General features: G+C 45.7%; 1 protein-coding gene across 3 annotated transcripts in view; it reads left to right on the top strand.

Annotated features, from left to right (window-relative positions):
* The window catches only part of LOC129861180 (nuclear receptor coactivator 3-like), a 106,564-nt gene extending 92,001 nt beyond the window's left edge, over window positions 1-14,563 (top strand). For all 3 annotated transcript variants that reach the window (XM_055932362.1, XM_055932363.1, XM_055932364.1), the window contains 16 exons: window positions 2,293-2,475; window positions 2,629-2,715; window positions 2,921-3,061; window positions 3,274-3,421; window positions 4,053-4,594; window positions 4,755-5,839; window positions 6,011-6,125; window positions 6,262-6,435; window positions 6,588-6,818; window positions 7,369-7,474; window positions 7,627-8,125; window positions 8,203-8,304; window positions 8,450-8,684; window positions 8,983-9,160; window positions 9,260-9,452; window positions 10,087-14,563. In XM_055932362.1, coding sequence (XP_055788337.1) covers window positions 2,293-2,475; window positions 2,629-2,715; window positions 2,921-3,061; window positions 3,274-3,421; window positions 4,053-4,594; window positions 4,755-5,839; window positions 6,011-6,125; window positions 6,262-6,435; window positions 6,588-6,818; window positions 7,369-7,474; window positions 7,627-8,125; window positions 8,203-8,304; window positions 8,450-8,684; window positions 8,983-9,160; window positions 9,260-9,452; window positions 10,087-10,098 — 4,031 coding nt within the window. In that variant the 3' untranslated portion in view covers window positions 10,099-14,563. The remainder of the gene's footprint in view (window positions 1-2,292; window positions 2,476-2,628; window positions 2,716-2,920; window positions 3,062-3,273; window positions 3,422-4,052; window positions 4,595-4,754; window positions 5,840-6,010; window positions 6,126-6,261; window positions 6,436-6,587; window positions 6,819-7,368; window positions 7,475-7,626; window positions 8,126-8,202; window positions 8,305-8,449; window positions 8,685-8,982; window positions 9,161-9,259; window positions 9,453-10,086) is intronic.
* Window positions 14,564-14,656: the final 93 nt, after the last annotated feature.

Below are 14,656 nucleotides of genomic sequence, written 5' to 3'. Positions count from 1 at the left end.
TAGATTTAAGAAGGAAAGTAGTAATACTCTAGCAAGCAGGGCTGATTCATCTGTCACGTGTGTTGTGTGCGTGGTGTGTGTGTGTGTGTGTGTGTGTGTGTGTGTGTTGGTGTCCCGATATTTGAACGATTTAGAAGATTACACAATGCATCTTTCTTGATTGAATCTCATATCATGTTTGTCTCTGGTTGTGCCGTGTGTCCTTGTTGTATTCTCCGACTGCAAGTCGCTCCGGATAAGCGTGTTAGCTAAATTATATAATGTTATGTGTGACACTGACTAAATATGTTTGTCAGTATACTGTACATACTGTAGGTCTGGGGCTCTCTATCCGTGTCCCATCCCTATAACTGGATGTACTGATGCCTCTCTTTAATGAGGAATGCGATTGTTTTTCTTGAGTTTTTTGGTAATTTTGTATACAGTGCCTTCAGAAAATATTCACACCCCTTGACTTTTTCCACATTTTGTTGTGTTACAGACTTATTAATATGAAATTCATTATATTGCAAAATCATTTTTGGTCACTGGCCTACACACAATACCCCATAATGTCAAAGTGGAATTATGTTTTTCAACATTTTTTACAAATTAGTAAAAGATTTTAAGCTGAAATGTGTTTAGTCAATAAGTATTCAACCTCTTTTGGAAAGGCTAAACAAGTTCAGGGGTAAAACTTTGCATAACAAGTCACACAATAAGTTGCATGGACTCATTCTGTGTGAATAATAGTGTTTAACATCTCTGTACCCCACACATACAATTATCTGTAAGGTCCCTCAGTTGAGCAGTGAATTTCAAACACAGATTCAACGACAAAGACCAGAGAGGTTTTCCAATGCCTCGCAAAGGGCACATATTGGAACATTGGATTTTATTTTATTTTAATTTACATTGAATATCCCTTTGAGCATGGTGAATTTATTAATGACACCTTGGATGGTGTATCAATACACCCAGGCACTACAAAGATACAGGTGTCCTTCCTAACTCAGTTGCCCGGAGAGGAAGGAAACCACTCAGGGATTTCACCATAAGGCCAATCAATCAATCAATCAATTGTATTTATAAAGCCCTTTTTACATAAGCCGATGTCACAAAGTGCTATACAGAAACCCAGCCTAAAACCCCAAACAGCAAGCAATGCAGATGTAGAAGCACGATGGCTAGGAAAAACTCCCTAGACAGGCCGGAACCTAGGAAGAAACCTAGAGATGAACCAGGTTCTGAGGGGTGGCCAGTCCTCTTCTGACTGTGCCGGGTTGAGATTATAACAGTACATGGCTAAGATGTTCAAACGTTCATAGATGACCAGTGGGGTCAAATAATAATAATAATAATTGCAGTGTTAGCAGAAGGTGCAACAGGTCAGCACTGGTGACTTTGGTGACTAATGGTGACTTTTAAACAGTTAGAGTTTAATGGCTGTGATAGGAGAAAACGGAGGATGGATCAACAACATTGTAGTACTAACCTAATTGGCAGAGTGAAAAGAAGGAAGCCTGTACAGAATACAAATATTCCAAAACATGTATCCGGTTTGCAACAAGGCACTAAAGTAATACTGAAAAAAATGTGGCAAAGCAATTAACGTTTTGTCCTGAATATAAAGTGTTTTGCTGGGGCAAATCCAATGCAATACATTACTGAGTACCACTCTCCATATTTTCAAGCATAGTGGTGGCTGCATCATGTTATGGTTATGCTTGTAATAATTAAGGACTGGGGAGTTCTTCAGGATAAAAAAGAAATGGAATAGCGTTAAGCACAGGCAAAATCCTAGAGGAAAAGCTTGTTCAGTCTGTTTTCCACCAGACACTGGGAGATGACAATAACCTAAAACACAAGGACAAATCTACACTGGACTTACCCAGAAAGACTCACAACTGTAATCGCTGCCAAAGGTGCTTCTACAAAGTATTGACTCAGGGGTATGAATCCTTATGTAAATTAAACATTTGCAAAAATTTCTAAAAACATGTTTTCACTTTATCATTAAGGAACGGGAAGGGGGGTACCTAGTCAGTTGTATGGAGTATTGTGTGTAGATGGGTGAGAGAGAAAAAATCTATTTAATCCATTTTGAATTCTGGCTGTAACACAGCAAAATGTGGAATAATTCAAAGGGTGTGAATACTTTCTGAAAGCACTGTGTTTGTATTCTATTGTATTTTGTAAATTGTGTGCCTGCAGGGCTCCCTTGTAAAAGAGACATTGGTCTCAATGGGACTCCTTGTTAAAATATTTGTATGTACTAGATGTATATTGATGCGTGTGTCTTGTCCTCCACAGTTAATGGGGTGTCCTGGGGTGGGGAGGTGCCACGTCAGAAGAGCCACACCTTCACCTGTCGCATGCTGGTCAAGTTTGGCCACACCCACGGACCTGTGGAGGAGGGACCAGGAGGGCCGCGCTACGAGACCATGCAATGCTTCGCCTTGACCCAGCCCAAGGCCATGATCGAAGAGGGGGAAGGTACGGACACACGCACACACAGACAGACTGCGACACACAAACACACAATCTTACACACACACAACATCTCATACACACACCTGACACACACACACACAAACCCAAACTTAATGTATGTGCATGTGTAGCTAAACTATTTCCCTTCTTCCTTAGACCTGCAGTCGTGTATGATCTGTGTGGCCCGTCGTGTGACTGCTGTAGAGAGAACAGAGAGCTTCAACACCCGGCACGAGCTCTCAGGTGAGACTGACCAGAACACAATTGATGTTTTTGACTTGTGTTGCAAACCTGGTTGCGGAGTTTTATTTAAGGAAGCCTTGTGTGTACAAAAATGGTACAATATCCTTAAATAGGTATATACATTTACAAAAAACGTGCACAATATCTTTCAATAGGTATATACTATCTATGCTCCACAATCTCCAGCTCGTCTTCTTCCCTCCAGGTAAGCTGATCCAGATAGACCAGAACTCGCTGCGTGCGTCAATGCGTCCTGGCTGGGAGGATCTGCTGAGGCGCTGTATCCAGATGTTCCTACAGCACAGTGACGGACAGCCCTGGTCCCACAAACGCCATTATCACGAGGGTACGCCCACACACATACCTGTACCAATACACACACCTGTTACACGCAGTCGCACATGCATATGGTACCTGTCCCAAAACACGCATGAATGGCATCACTAAGAGACATTTCTGTCATGATACCACCAACCCTATACCTCTTCTTTGATATATTTCACTTCCATATCTTGATATGAACCCATTGTATTTGCCCCCTTACCCTTGGCCCAACAGCCTTCCTACAGGGTCACGCTGAGACCCCCCTGTACCGTTTTTCTCTTTCGGACGGCACCCCTGTCACGGCCCAGACCAAGAGCAAGCTGTATCGCCACCCCATGAGCAACGAGGCCCAGGGCTTCATATCCACCCACCTGCTACAGAGGTACACACACACAAACACACCTTCTGAGGTAGAAAACAAGTTATACACATTCTTGCTACCTTTGCAAGACACGGAGTACACACACACACACACACACACACACACACACACACACACACACACACACACACACACACACACACACACACACACACACACACACACACACACACACACACACACACAGCTGAGGTAACTGATGCCTACTGATATCCACAACCTCCTCCCTATGCTTGGAAGCCGGCTCTGAAGGCTTGTATGGATGCTTCACACAGTGGAGAATGACTACAGGCCACCTGGTGGTTTTGTTACATTCTCAGTAAAAGGAATAGATACAATTATTGTGCTTGACAAGTCTCAAAAAACACTTGGAAGAAGTAAGGTTTACAAGGTTGTGTAGTGAATTGAAGAGCACCTCGTTCTCGTTGTGAATAGATAGTCTTTTCCCATGAACATCTTTTTTTTATTCTTTAAATGACTTTCTTCAGTGTGTATGTACTTCAGTTCCATCTTCTGACTATTCAAGAGACTCTTCTGGTAGACTGGATCTGAGCGTTTACAAGAGTAGAGCGCCAAGGATGTCATAGTAACCTCACTTCTCTCCTTCTCACCTCCTCGTCCTCTCTTCCAGGGAGCAGCATGGCTATCGCTCTGCCCAGGGTGGGGGCATGATGCCAGGGCCTTTGAGGCAGCAGGGCATGGGGGGCCCCAACCCCAATGCCCAGATGAACATGCCCCCTGGTGTAGGGATGGGGGGTATGAACCGGGGCTACGGGCCCATGAACGAACAGAGCCACATGGGACAGATGGGAGGGGGTTCAATGTACGGAGGGAATGGAGGTGGAGGTGGCGGCAGGGGAGGCATGGGCAACAGAATGATGCAGATGAATCAGTTGAACCAGATGGGCCAAATGAACCAAATTAATCAGATGGGTCATCAGATGAACCACACAGGTCCAGGGAACCACCCTGGCATGCAGCAACATCAGCACCCTCAGCAGCAACATCAGCACCCCCAGCAGCCCCCCTTCCAAAGCAGTGGGGGGTACGGACTGGGGGGTATGAACAGCCCCTTGGGGAGTCCCCGAATGATTGGCCCCCAGCAGGGGCTCCTGATGTCCCCCCGAAACCGAGGCAGCCCCAAGATGGGTGCCAGTCAGTACTCACCTGGAGGTACGTCAATCAGGGGGGTACACTATACCTTTGCATAGTTTTGCTGTGCTTCATAAAACCAAAAATGATCAACCTTAGGTTTTTGCATTAAAAAAAATATGTTTTTGGTTTGTAGAAGTTGTAGTACAGTTTCTAACAGTGTGTTTTGTTTCTGTCCAAGACATGCACTCCCCCATGGGCCCTCATGGAGGAGGAGGAGGTAGCACCTCTTTCTCCAGCAGCTCCCTCAACGCCCTGCAGGCCATCAGCGAGGGGGTCGGGAGCTCCCTCCCCTCCACCCTCACCTCCCCCTCCCCGGCCAACAAACCAGACAGCTCCCCCAGCGTCCACTCCTCCTCTCAGTCCACCCAGCCCAGTCACCCCGCCAAATCCGGCCCGGATGACTCCAAAAGCCCAACAGGAGGCCTGGGTCCTGCGCCAAGTGTGCACCCCCTCCACCAACACCATCACCACCACCCACACCCCCAGTCCGAGAGCTCCGGAGACAGGTTGGACAGCCAAGCCCCGGCAGGCAGCAAGGAGCCCAGAGAGGGGGCCATCGAGGCTGGGGTGAGCTCAGAACCCACCCGGAGAGTCCCAGATGGTAAGGGCCATAAGAAGCTGCTGCAGCTGCTGACCTCCCCCACTGAGGAGCTGGGGTTAGGGGGAACTGGCCCCGCCTTGCCCTCTATACCTCCCCCACCAGGCAGCAGCAACACCCCAGCAGGGTCCGACACTAAGGACCCCACAGGAGGCATTTCCAGCCCTTCCTCTACTGGAGTCTCCTCCTCTTCCTCAGCCTCCACCAATCAGGGCCAGGCGTCGGGCACGGCTCTGGCCAATGCTCTGGCCTCTGCCCACTACACGGCGTCGCTGCAGGAGAAGCACAAGATCCTCCACAAGCTCCTGCAGAACAGCAACACACCCGATGAGGTGGCCAAGATCACGGCCGAAGCCACTGGGAAGGTGACCCTGGGGGGCCAGGAAGTCCCAGGGGAGGTGGGGGCTGGAGGAGCAGGAGGAGTGACAGAGCCTAAGCAAGAGCAGCACAGCCCCAAGAAGGAGAAGACCCACGCGCTCCTCCACTACCTCCTCAACAAGGATGATACTAAAGAGCCAGTGGATGTGAAGCCCAAGCCTGAGGAGCTGGAAGGAAAGGGGCTCCAAGGAGCCACTGCCGGCCCCCCACCCAGAGGCCCTGGTGCTGGACCCGGCCCAACGGCTGAACACCCAGAGAGCAAGATCAAGTCAGAGCCGCCTGATGAGGTAACCACACAGTGTGGTGGTCCGATCATTACATTACTGGTAGATTATTACAATTACATGAGTATACCTACTGATAAACACGTTGAACATTTATTACTATGAAGTGCTTAAACTCTGTAGGTTGTGTGATACTGTGTTGTTGCTGATACATGTGTATCTATCTCTTCCCAGTTGGACAACCTGGAGTCCATCCTGGGAGGTTTGAGGGGTTCTGGTTCTGAGTTCTACCCCGAGCAGGGAGGAGGAGGGAACAAGGCCCAGAGTTGCATCGACGAGAACCTGCAAGGTAGGACTGTTCAAATTGAGCGTGTTGATGAAAAACCTTTTAGGCCTAGCCGAAAAAGTAACCTCCTCAGAGAATCTGGACACCAGACTAACATGTACCTGTTCTATCTGCTGTGTCAATCTGGGTGTGTGTTCAGGGAGTGTGGGGATTGCCCCTGGCCCACGAGGGCCCTTCCAGAGGGCCATGTCAGCAGACGCCAAGCCTGGAGTGGTGGGGAGGCGCCCCATGCTCATCAAACAAGAGAACATGATGGGCAGCCCAGAAGGATACCCAGGGAACATGGGTGTTTGTCCGCGAGGCGTTGGAACAAGTAACTTATTTAGTTATTTCACTCTCTTTCATGCTCTGACATTTGTCTTTCCTCTGTCTTGCTCTTTCCCCTACTATCTAAGTCTGGGATTCAGTCTGTGTCATTGCTGCTTTGAAAAAATAGCTAATCTGTGTGTGTTTTGTGTCCCCCAGGGCCGATGAACAGGGGCATGGGGGTTCCCCAGCGCTCTCCCATGGGGGGATCAGGGGATTGGGGGATGCCCCGCTCTTGCGCCAGCCCTGTGGGCTCAGCCGGTCACCCCTCCATGAGCCGTCCTGGCATGGACTACAACTCAAAAGGCATGATGGCAGGGCCCATGGTGGGAAGGTCCAACAGTGTTCCTGGCACCAGATCCATGCTGCAGCAACAGCTAATGGACATGGGTATGTGTCTGTGTGTGTGGGTGTGCGTTAGTCCATAAAATGAAGATGGCGGATGTAATCTCTGGGATGTCTTGCTTCAAATCAAATCAATCAAATCAAATCTTATTTGTCACATACACATGGTTAGCAGATGTTAATGCGAGTGTAGCGAAATGCTTCTGCTTCTAGTTCCGACAATGCAGTAATAACCAACAAGTAATCTAACCTTACAATTCCACAACTACTACCTTATACACACAAGTGTAAAGGGATAAAGAATATGTACATAAAGATATATGAATGAGTGATGGTACAGAACGGCATAGGCAAGATGCAGTAGATGGTATAGAGTACAGTATATACATATACATATGAGATGAGTAATGTAGGGTATGTAAACATTATATTAAGAGGCATTGTTTAAAGTGGCTAGTGGTACATTTTTACATAATTTCCATCAATTCCTTGTGTCTATCTGTATGCACGTGTCTATATGTGTATGTCATCTGTATTGATTCTGAGAGACAGAATATCTGGTTAATGTGTGTGTGTGTGTGTTGTGTGTGTGCAGGAGGTTCTGGTGAGATGGGGATGAGTCCGTTCAGTCAGCAGGGCCAGCCCAACCAGTCTCCGTCCTGGTCTGACAATGTGATGGGTATGGAGGGAAACCACAGCAGGTAAACTAACCCTCTTGCCCTCCATTAAAATGCACTGACCCCTGCTCTTATATCTAAATAATAGTTTTAATAATATATGATTTATACCAGGACAATTGGCAGCCAATGCCATTATGTCATACAATTAACGGTTCTCCGTGCGTGTGTTTCAGGCGTCAGTTTGGGAACGCCCTGGATGAGCTCCTGGCTCCGCCCACCACCAGCGAGGGCCAGAGTGACGAGCGGGCGCTGCTGGACCAGCTGGACTCTTTGCTCAACAACACGGATGGCATTGCACTGGAAGAGATCGACCGGGCCCTGGGCATCCCCGACTTGGTCAGCCAGAGCCAGGGGCCAGAGCAGCATGGTGAGCCCTTCCCCGGCCAGGATCCTTCCATAGTGCTGGAGCAGAAGCCTCTGTACGGCCAGGGCTACCCCGGACCCCCCTCAATGGCCATGCAGTCAGCCTACGGGGGGAGCCCTATGCAGGGCCAGCCCCAACAGGGGGGCTTCGGCCCCATGCTCTCCCAGATGGGCCCAGGGGGCAGCTTCCCAGGGATGGGAGGCATGGGGGGTATGGGTCACCCCCGTGCTAACATGATGAGACCCAGAATGATGAGCGCCACCAAACCCATGAGGCTCCAGCTGGCGCAGAGACTACAGGGCCAACAGGTAGGAGACACACACACAGACAGACTGATAAACTCACACAGGACTTTATGCTGACAGCTTATTCTTTCCTCCCTCAGTTTATGAGTCAGACTCGGCAGGGGATGGCCATGAAGATGGAGAACCCTGGATCGGGCAACCCTGGCTTGAGGCCGGGTATGCAGCCTGGCATGGGGGGACAGGTAGACACTCCCCTTTCCTCCACACACACACACACACACAAACTAGCATATGGGAGCCACTTATGCCTAACCTTTCCTTGTTGTACATTACACAGACAGAAATCTAAATACACACACACTCACTATACCCCTTCCCCATCCCCAGCCTGGCTTCCTGAATGCCCAGATGATGGCCCAGCGTAGCAGGGAGATGGTGACCATGCAGATGAGGAGACAGAGGATGATGATGCTAATGCAGCAGCAACAGCAGCAGGCAGCAGCAGTGGCCGCCGCAGGGGGGTTCAGCCCCCCTCCCAACGTCACCGCCCCCGCCGTCATGGACACCCCTATGGGAGGCCCCAACCTGGGCCCCCAGCAGTTTGGCTACGGGGGAAACTACGGTGAGTTTGGGTTTGTTTGACCTGAAGGGCCACAGAGTGTTTCTGCTTTCTAGTGGTGAGTTTTGTACTTTTAGTGGGACATGGAATGTGTGTGTGTTTATAATGAAAATATGTCATTATCATTATTTGACAATGTTGGTAACCTGTTAAATAAAAGTGATAATGCCCTCAAAGCCGGTGTTTGGAGGATATATTGGCACGGTGCTTAACAACACCTGTTTGAGAGCATTATCACTTAAGTGGGTGTGGGTGCGTGCTTGCGTTCACATGCCATTGCTTATGTAACATGTTCCTTCAGGTATGGCCCAGCAGGGTGACCCGTCGTTTGGCCCTGCGGGCAGCAGCCCCCCCAGCGCCATGATGTCAGGCCGCCTGGGTCCTCAGAATCCCATGATGCAACAGCATCCCCAGGGCGGACCCATGTACCAGAGCGCTGACATGAAGGGCTGGTCGCAGGGAGGCATGGCCCGCAACAGGTGTGTGTGTAGCAGGGAGGGCGAGAGAAATAACCTACAACAACCAGTGACAACATTCGTAACCAACTAACCCACTTCCTTCCCTCCCTGTCTCTCCAGCTCGTACCCCCAGCAGCAGTTTTCCCAACAGGGCAACCCGGGGCAGCAGCAGTTTGCCCAAACGGGCAACCCAGGACAGTACGGGGGCATGATGATGAATGGGTGCATGCCTTCCAATGGAGGGGGGGGTCATATGGGGCAGATGGGGATGAACCCCATGGTGATGGGACGTATGCCGATGGGGCCTGATCAGGTACACCGCTGTTATAAATGGTGTGTGTGTGTGTGTGTGTGTGTGTGTGTGTGTGTGTGTGTGTGTGTGTGTGTGTGTGTGTGTGTGTGTGTGTGTGTGTGTGTGTGTGTGTGTGTGTGTGTGTGTGTGTGTGTGTGTGTGTGTGTGTGTGTGTGTGTGTCTGTGTCATGTCAGAATTAGACGTTCATCCATGTTTCTCAAACGTCAAATTTCGGGGTTGTTCCAAAAATCTAATTTCGAAGTGTTTAAGGTTAAGTATAGGCATTAACTCCAAATGGTTAAGGTAAGGGTTAAGGTTTGGTATAGCCTTAAAACAAAAATATCAGAAACAACTTTCTATAGCTGGATTTGAACTTGCAACCTTTGGAATCAGAAGCAGATGCTTATGCCAGTCCACCATCCCTGTCCACCACGCCCTAGCAAAACCCAAACCTACTTGAAGGTTGTTGCTCCTAGTGGCCGGTTTCCATGTCATTTCGTGGCGCCCTCAGACATGGATGGACGTCGAAAACTGACTTGTATCATGGGTGACCTGGCTGGCACGTACAGTAAGCATGAGTGTTATCAATATTTATGTACTCACACACACACACAATGTCTCCAAAACTAACCCCATTACCTCTCTTCCTTACAGAAATATTGCTGAACCTGAGACAGAGGCGTGTGGTGGAACAGAAACAGACTCACTGTGATCCTTTCAGAGAGATGAGTGCAGTGATATATGTGTGTGTGTGTGTGTGTGTGTGTGTGTGTGTGTGTGTGTGTGTGTGTGTGTGTGTGTGTGTGTGTGTGTGTGTGTGTGTGTGTGTGTGTGTGTGTGTGTGTGTGTGTGTGTGTGTGTGTGTGTGTGTGTGTGTGTGTGTAGTACTCTACTCCCACCAGTTGGTGGTGCTGCGTCTCTGGACTCGAGGCCAGTGTAGACAGAGGACACACACCAACACACACACACCAAAACATCCATGTATCTAAAGACACACTGTGACACACAAACACACACACACATAAACAAACTGACAGATAGAAATTAGAAGACATCCTCTCTCTCTTGGGATGTGACTACCATCATGCCAAGTTCACCCCTGGCTGTGGGAATTCTCTCTCTGCTTTGGAACGCTATGAGAGAAGACAGTGTTACCTAGTTCTGGTCCTGGAGGACCACTGTGTATGCAGACCATACATCCCATCCAGTCTCTGAATCCACACTTAATGAATGATATATATAGTCCACTGTTGGAGAAGGTGGGAGTTGATTGTAATCACTGATACATGGTCAGTTATTTTCACATTCCCCTAATGGTTAAGAATAGGGAACCCTGATCCTAGATCTGTGGTTAGGGGCAACTTCTACCTCTATAAGCTATATTACTATACTGATGAGCAGGCATGTAGTCAATAGCATGTAGTCAATTCAAAAGTACAGTACCAGTCAAAAGTTTGGACACACCTACTCATTCCAGGGTTTTTCTTTATTTTTACTATTTTCTGCATTGTAGAACTATAGTGAAGACATCAAAACGATGAAATAACACATATTGAATCATGTACTAACCAAAAAAAGTGTTAAACAAATCAAATTATATTTTCTATTTGAGATTCTTCAAAGTAGCCACCCTTTGAGTTGATGACAGCTTTGTACACTCTTGGCATTCTCTCAACCAGCTTCATGATGTAGTCACCTGGAATGCATTTCAATTAATAGGTGTGCTTTGTTAAAGTCAATTTGTGAAATGTCTTTCCTTCTTAATGCGTTTCAACCAATCAGTTGTGTTGTGACAAGGTAGAGGTGGTGTACAGAAGATAGCCCTAAGTTCATATTATGTTAAGAACAGCTCAAATAAGCAAAGAGAAACAACTGTCCATCATTACTTTTATTTATTTTAAATATGATTTAACCTTTAGGGTAGACAGGAAAGGAAGACCCAGAGTTACCTCTGCTTCAGAGGACAAGTTCATTAGTGTTACCAGCCTCAGATATTGCAGCCCAAATAAATGCTTCAGAGTTCAAGTAACAGACACATCTCAACATCAACTGTTCAGAGGAGACAGTGTGAATCAGGCGTTGATGGTCGAATTTCTGCAAAGAAACCACTACTAAAGGATACCAATGAGAAGAAGAGACTTGCTTTGGCCAATAAACACGGGTCTGATGAGTCCAAAGGAGGAGGAGATGTGATGTTGTGGGGGTGCTTTGCTTGTGATACTATCAGTGATTTATTTTGAATTCAGGGCACACTTAACCAGCATGGCTACCACAGCATTCTGCAGCGATACGCCATCCCATCTGGTTTGCGCGTAGTGGGACTATCATCTGTTTTTCAACAGGACAATGACCCAACACACCTCCAGGCTATGTAAGGGCTATTTGACCTAGAAGGAGAGTGATGGAATTCTGCATCAGATAACCTGGCCTCCACAATCACCTGACCTCAACCCAATTGAGATGGTTTGGGATGAATTGGACCACAGAGTGAAGGAAAAGCAGCCAACAAGTGCTCAGCATTTGTGGGAACTCCTACAAGATTGTTGGAAAAGCATTCCAGGTTGGTGAAGCTGGTTGAGAGAATGCCAAGAGTGTGCAAAGCTGTCATCAAGGAAAGGGGTGTCTACTTTGAAAAATCTAAAATATACTTTGATTTGTTTAACACTTTTTTGGTTACTACATGATTCCATATGCGTTATTTCACTGTTATTCTACAAAATAGAAAATAGTAAAAATAAAGAAAACCCCTGGAATGAGTAGGTGTGTCCAAAGGCAGCATACATACACAGTGGACCTGCAGGAGACTGGGTTAAGGTACGACAGAAATAAATACTAGTTGGCTGTGATTGCACTTTACGGAAAGGCTGTCGTCAAAATGATTGTGGCAATATTTATTGGTCATAGAGGCCTTTACCCAAGAATTAATGCATAACAGCAAATCTTGTTAAGTTTTTATTTTGTGTTTGTCAGAGGATGGAGACTATTATGATTAGAAATGGATTACTGTGACAAACATTATTCTAAATGGTTAACCAATGGATTTTATAGAACACTTTCTTCTGCAGTGTGTTGATTATGGGGATGTTAGTGGATGAAAAAGGTTCAGATTATTAAAGTAGATCCTTAAAATGTACTGACCTATTTCAGAGTGCACAGTTACCTTCATATTTATACATCTATTCATAAATGTAAATAAGCATTTTAAAAACGAATGTGTATATTGTATTTTTAAGGAGGAATTTGTAAGATTTACATCTTGGTTACCTCACGGAACACTTAATAGCAATTTGTTGCCAGTTAATGAATGAGTTGATTCCTAAAGTAATCCACACACTGTGAAAGAAAGGGTTTCCCCCGATTTTAGTGTATGTTTGTGCAGATTTCTAGCAATAATCCTTCCTCTTGGTTCTCCTGTGAGGGCAAAGTGAAGCACCATTTACTCAAAGCGATGGTACTGCAGTATTAGGATGTGACTCGTCTCGTTTGGAATTTTTGCTTTTGTCTGTGAATACAAATGTAAATACGCTTCAAATGTATTATATATATATAAATATATGCTTTTGTAGGTCACATACTGTTTTTGCAGAGATTGTAAGGCTTGATATTTAAAGTATAATTTTATTATTCTGTCGTAGGTCAAAATAACTTTTTTATTTTCAATACAAAAGGAAGGGGGTCTTTCTTTGATCAATACTGAAAAACTTTGGTTCATTTTGCCTCAGAAACCTACAACTGCATCTTTTGTTCTTTCAGAAAGCACTTTTTAAAATTTGTGATCTATAAATCATACATTTCTCTTTTTCAAAGGCATTTGCATAGATTTAGAGGTGCTTGTGTGATCCTGTCATTTTCTATCAATAGATGTTTAATTCAAAAGAGCAAACAAACACACACGATGCCTAAAAGAGGTGACATGTGATTGTGTTAGACTTAGGGGGGTCCATGTTTCTTACCAGTGTGTGGATTGATATTTTTAGATAGGGCCCTATGAGTTCAATGGCTCTAGTTCCATTCCTTATAATTCCATACTCTGTTATTGGCTAGGCTACTTAGCAGCAACTATGTGCTCACAGATAGGCTATTATAGACCACCCAAAGCCATTGCAATATCAATACTGCTTTTCTTCCCTTCGATTGGGCACAGATGCTGGCTTGTGGTGGTCACTTTTACTGTATGTAGGTTTTTGAGTTACGGTCTTCAACACTGCGGTTGGTTCTATTTTTGGCTTTACTTTTTGAAGTCAGCTCATATTTAGGGAGGCTGTCGGGCTACACTAGGTGGTGATTTAGATTCCCTCCCTCTCTGTCTGGTCCTTGAAGGTTATTTGGGGACATTTTACATGATTTTATGTTGAACCTTGATTTTTCCTTTATTTTGTAACATTTTCTGTGAAGCTTTGTGAGAAATCTTTTTAAGATGTGCTCAATCCAAAGATTTGTGTTTTGTCATTCTGCAGTGCTTAGAACCCGATCCTAGATGGTGCAAGTAAGCTATTCATGTGTGCATTTCTCGGCTGCACACCCTACATAGAATATGTTTGAATTGATGTATTCCCATTCCTACAAAACAGAGTTAACATTGGTCTGGTTCTGCTGAAGTGATTTTAATCTTGTTTGTGATTGTTGTTTTTTTGTTTCTTTGTTTTATCTCTTAACATCTATGGCCAGTTCTAAGTTGTGGTGCTGGAAACGGTTATTTCATGAGATTGACCACTCAGAGAAGCTCTTTAGTGGCACTAACCTGTGTGGTGATACAAAACTATCCCATGGACTCTGAAGATGATGGATCGCTATCTATCTTTTAACACAATAGAGAATGTCTTCAAGCTGTTTTATGGAAACTTCATTACATCTTGGAATAGCCTAGAGTGAATTTTCAGTCTTGATGAAGTATATTGAAAAAGATTGACCTACCGAATATTCAAAAGAACTATGTTCTGTGCTTTTGCTTAACAAAAAGTATCCCTCTCGATTTATCCTTTGATTTAAATGAAAAGAGAGGGGAGGAAAATATAAAATTCTTGGGAAATAATACGGTCATAATTTCAGGATGTAAATTACTGTTGCATTTTTTCTTACTTGTTTCTTGATGTTAATATTGATGTAAATACAAATTTCTATTTAAACATTACATTGTGTGTGTTGTGTTTTTCATAGCGAGTGTATGTTTCTAGGTTCCAAGTTAGCTTGGCCAGAGAGAAGGGGATGAGAACTGGGGTTTAGT

Source organism: Salvelinus fontinalis, chromosome 8, assembly GCF_029448725.1.
Source record: "Salvelinus fontinalis isolate EN_2023a chromosome 8, ASM2944872v1, whole genome shotgun sequence".
NCBI classification, from domain to species: Eukaryota; Metazoa; Chordata; class Actinopteri; order Salmoniformes; family Salmonidae; genus Salvelinus; species Salvelinus fontinalis.
The sequence above is the reverse complement of the archived record's forward strand: the minus strand, read 5'-3'. Positions and strand labels throughout refer to the sequence as shown.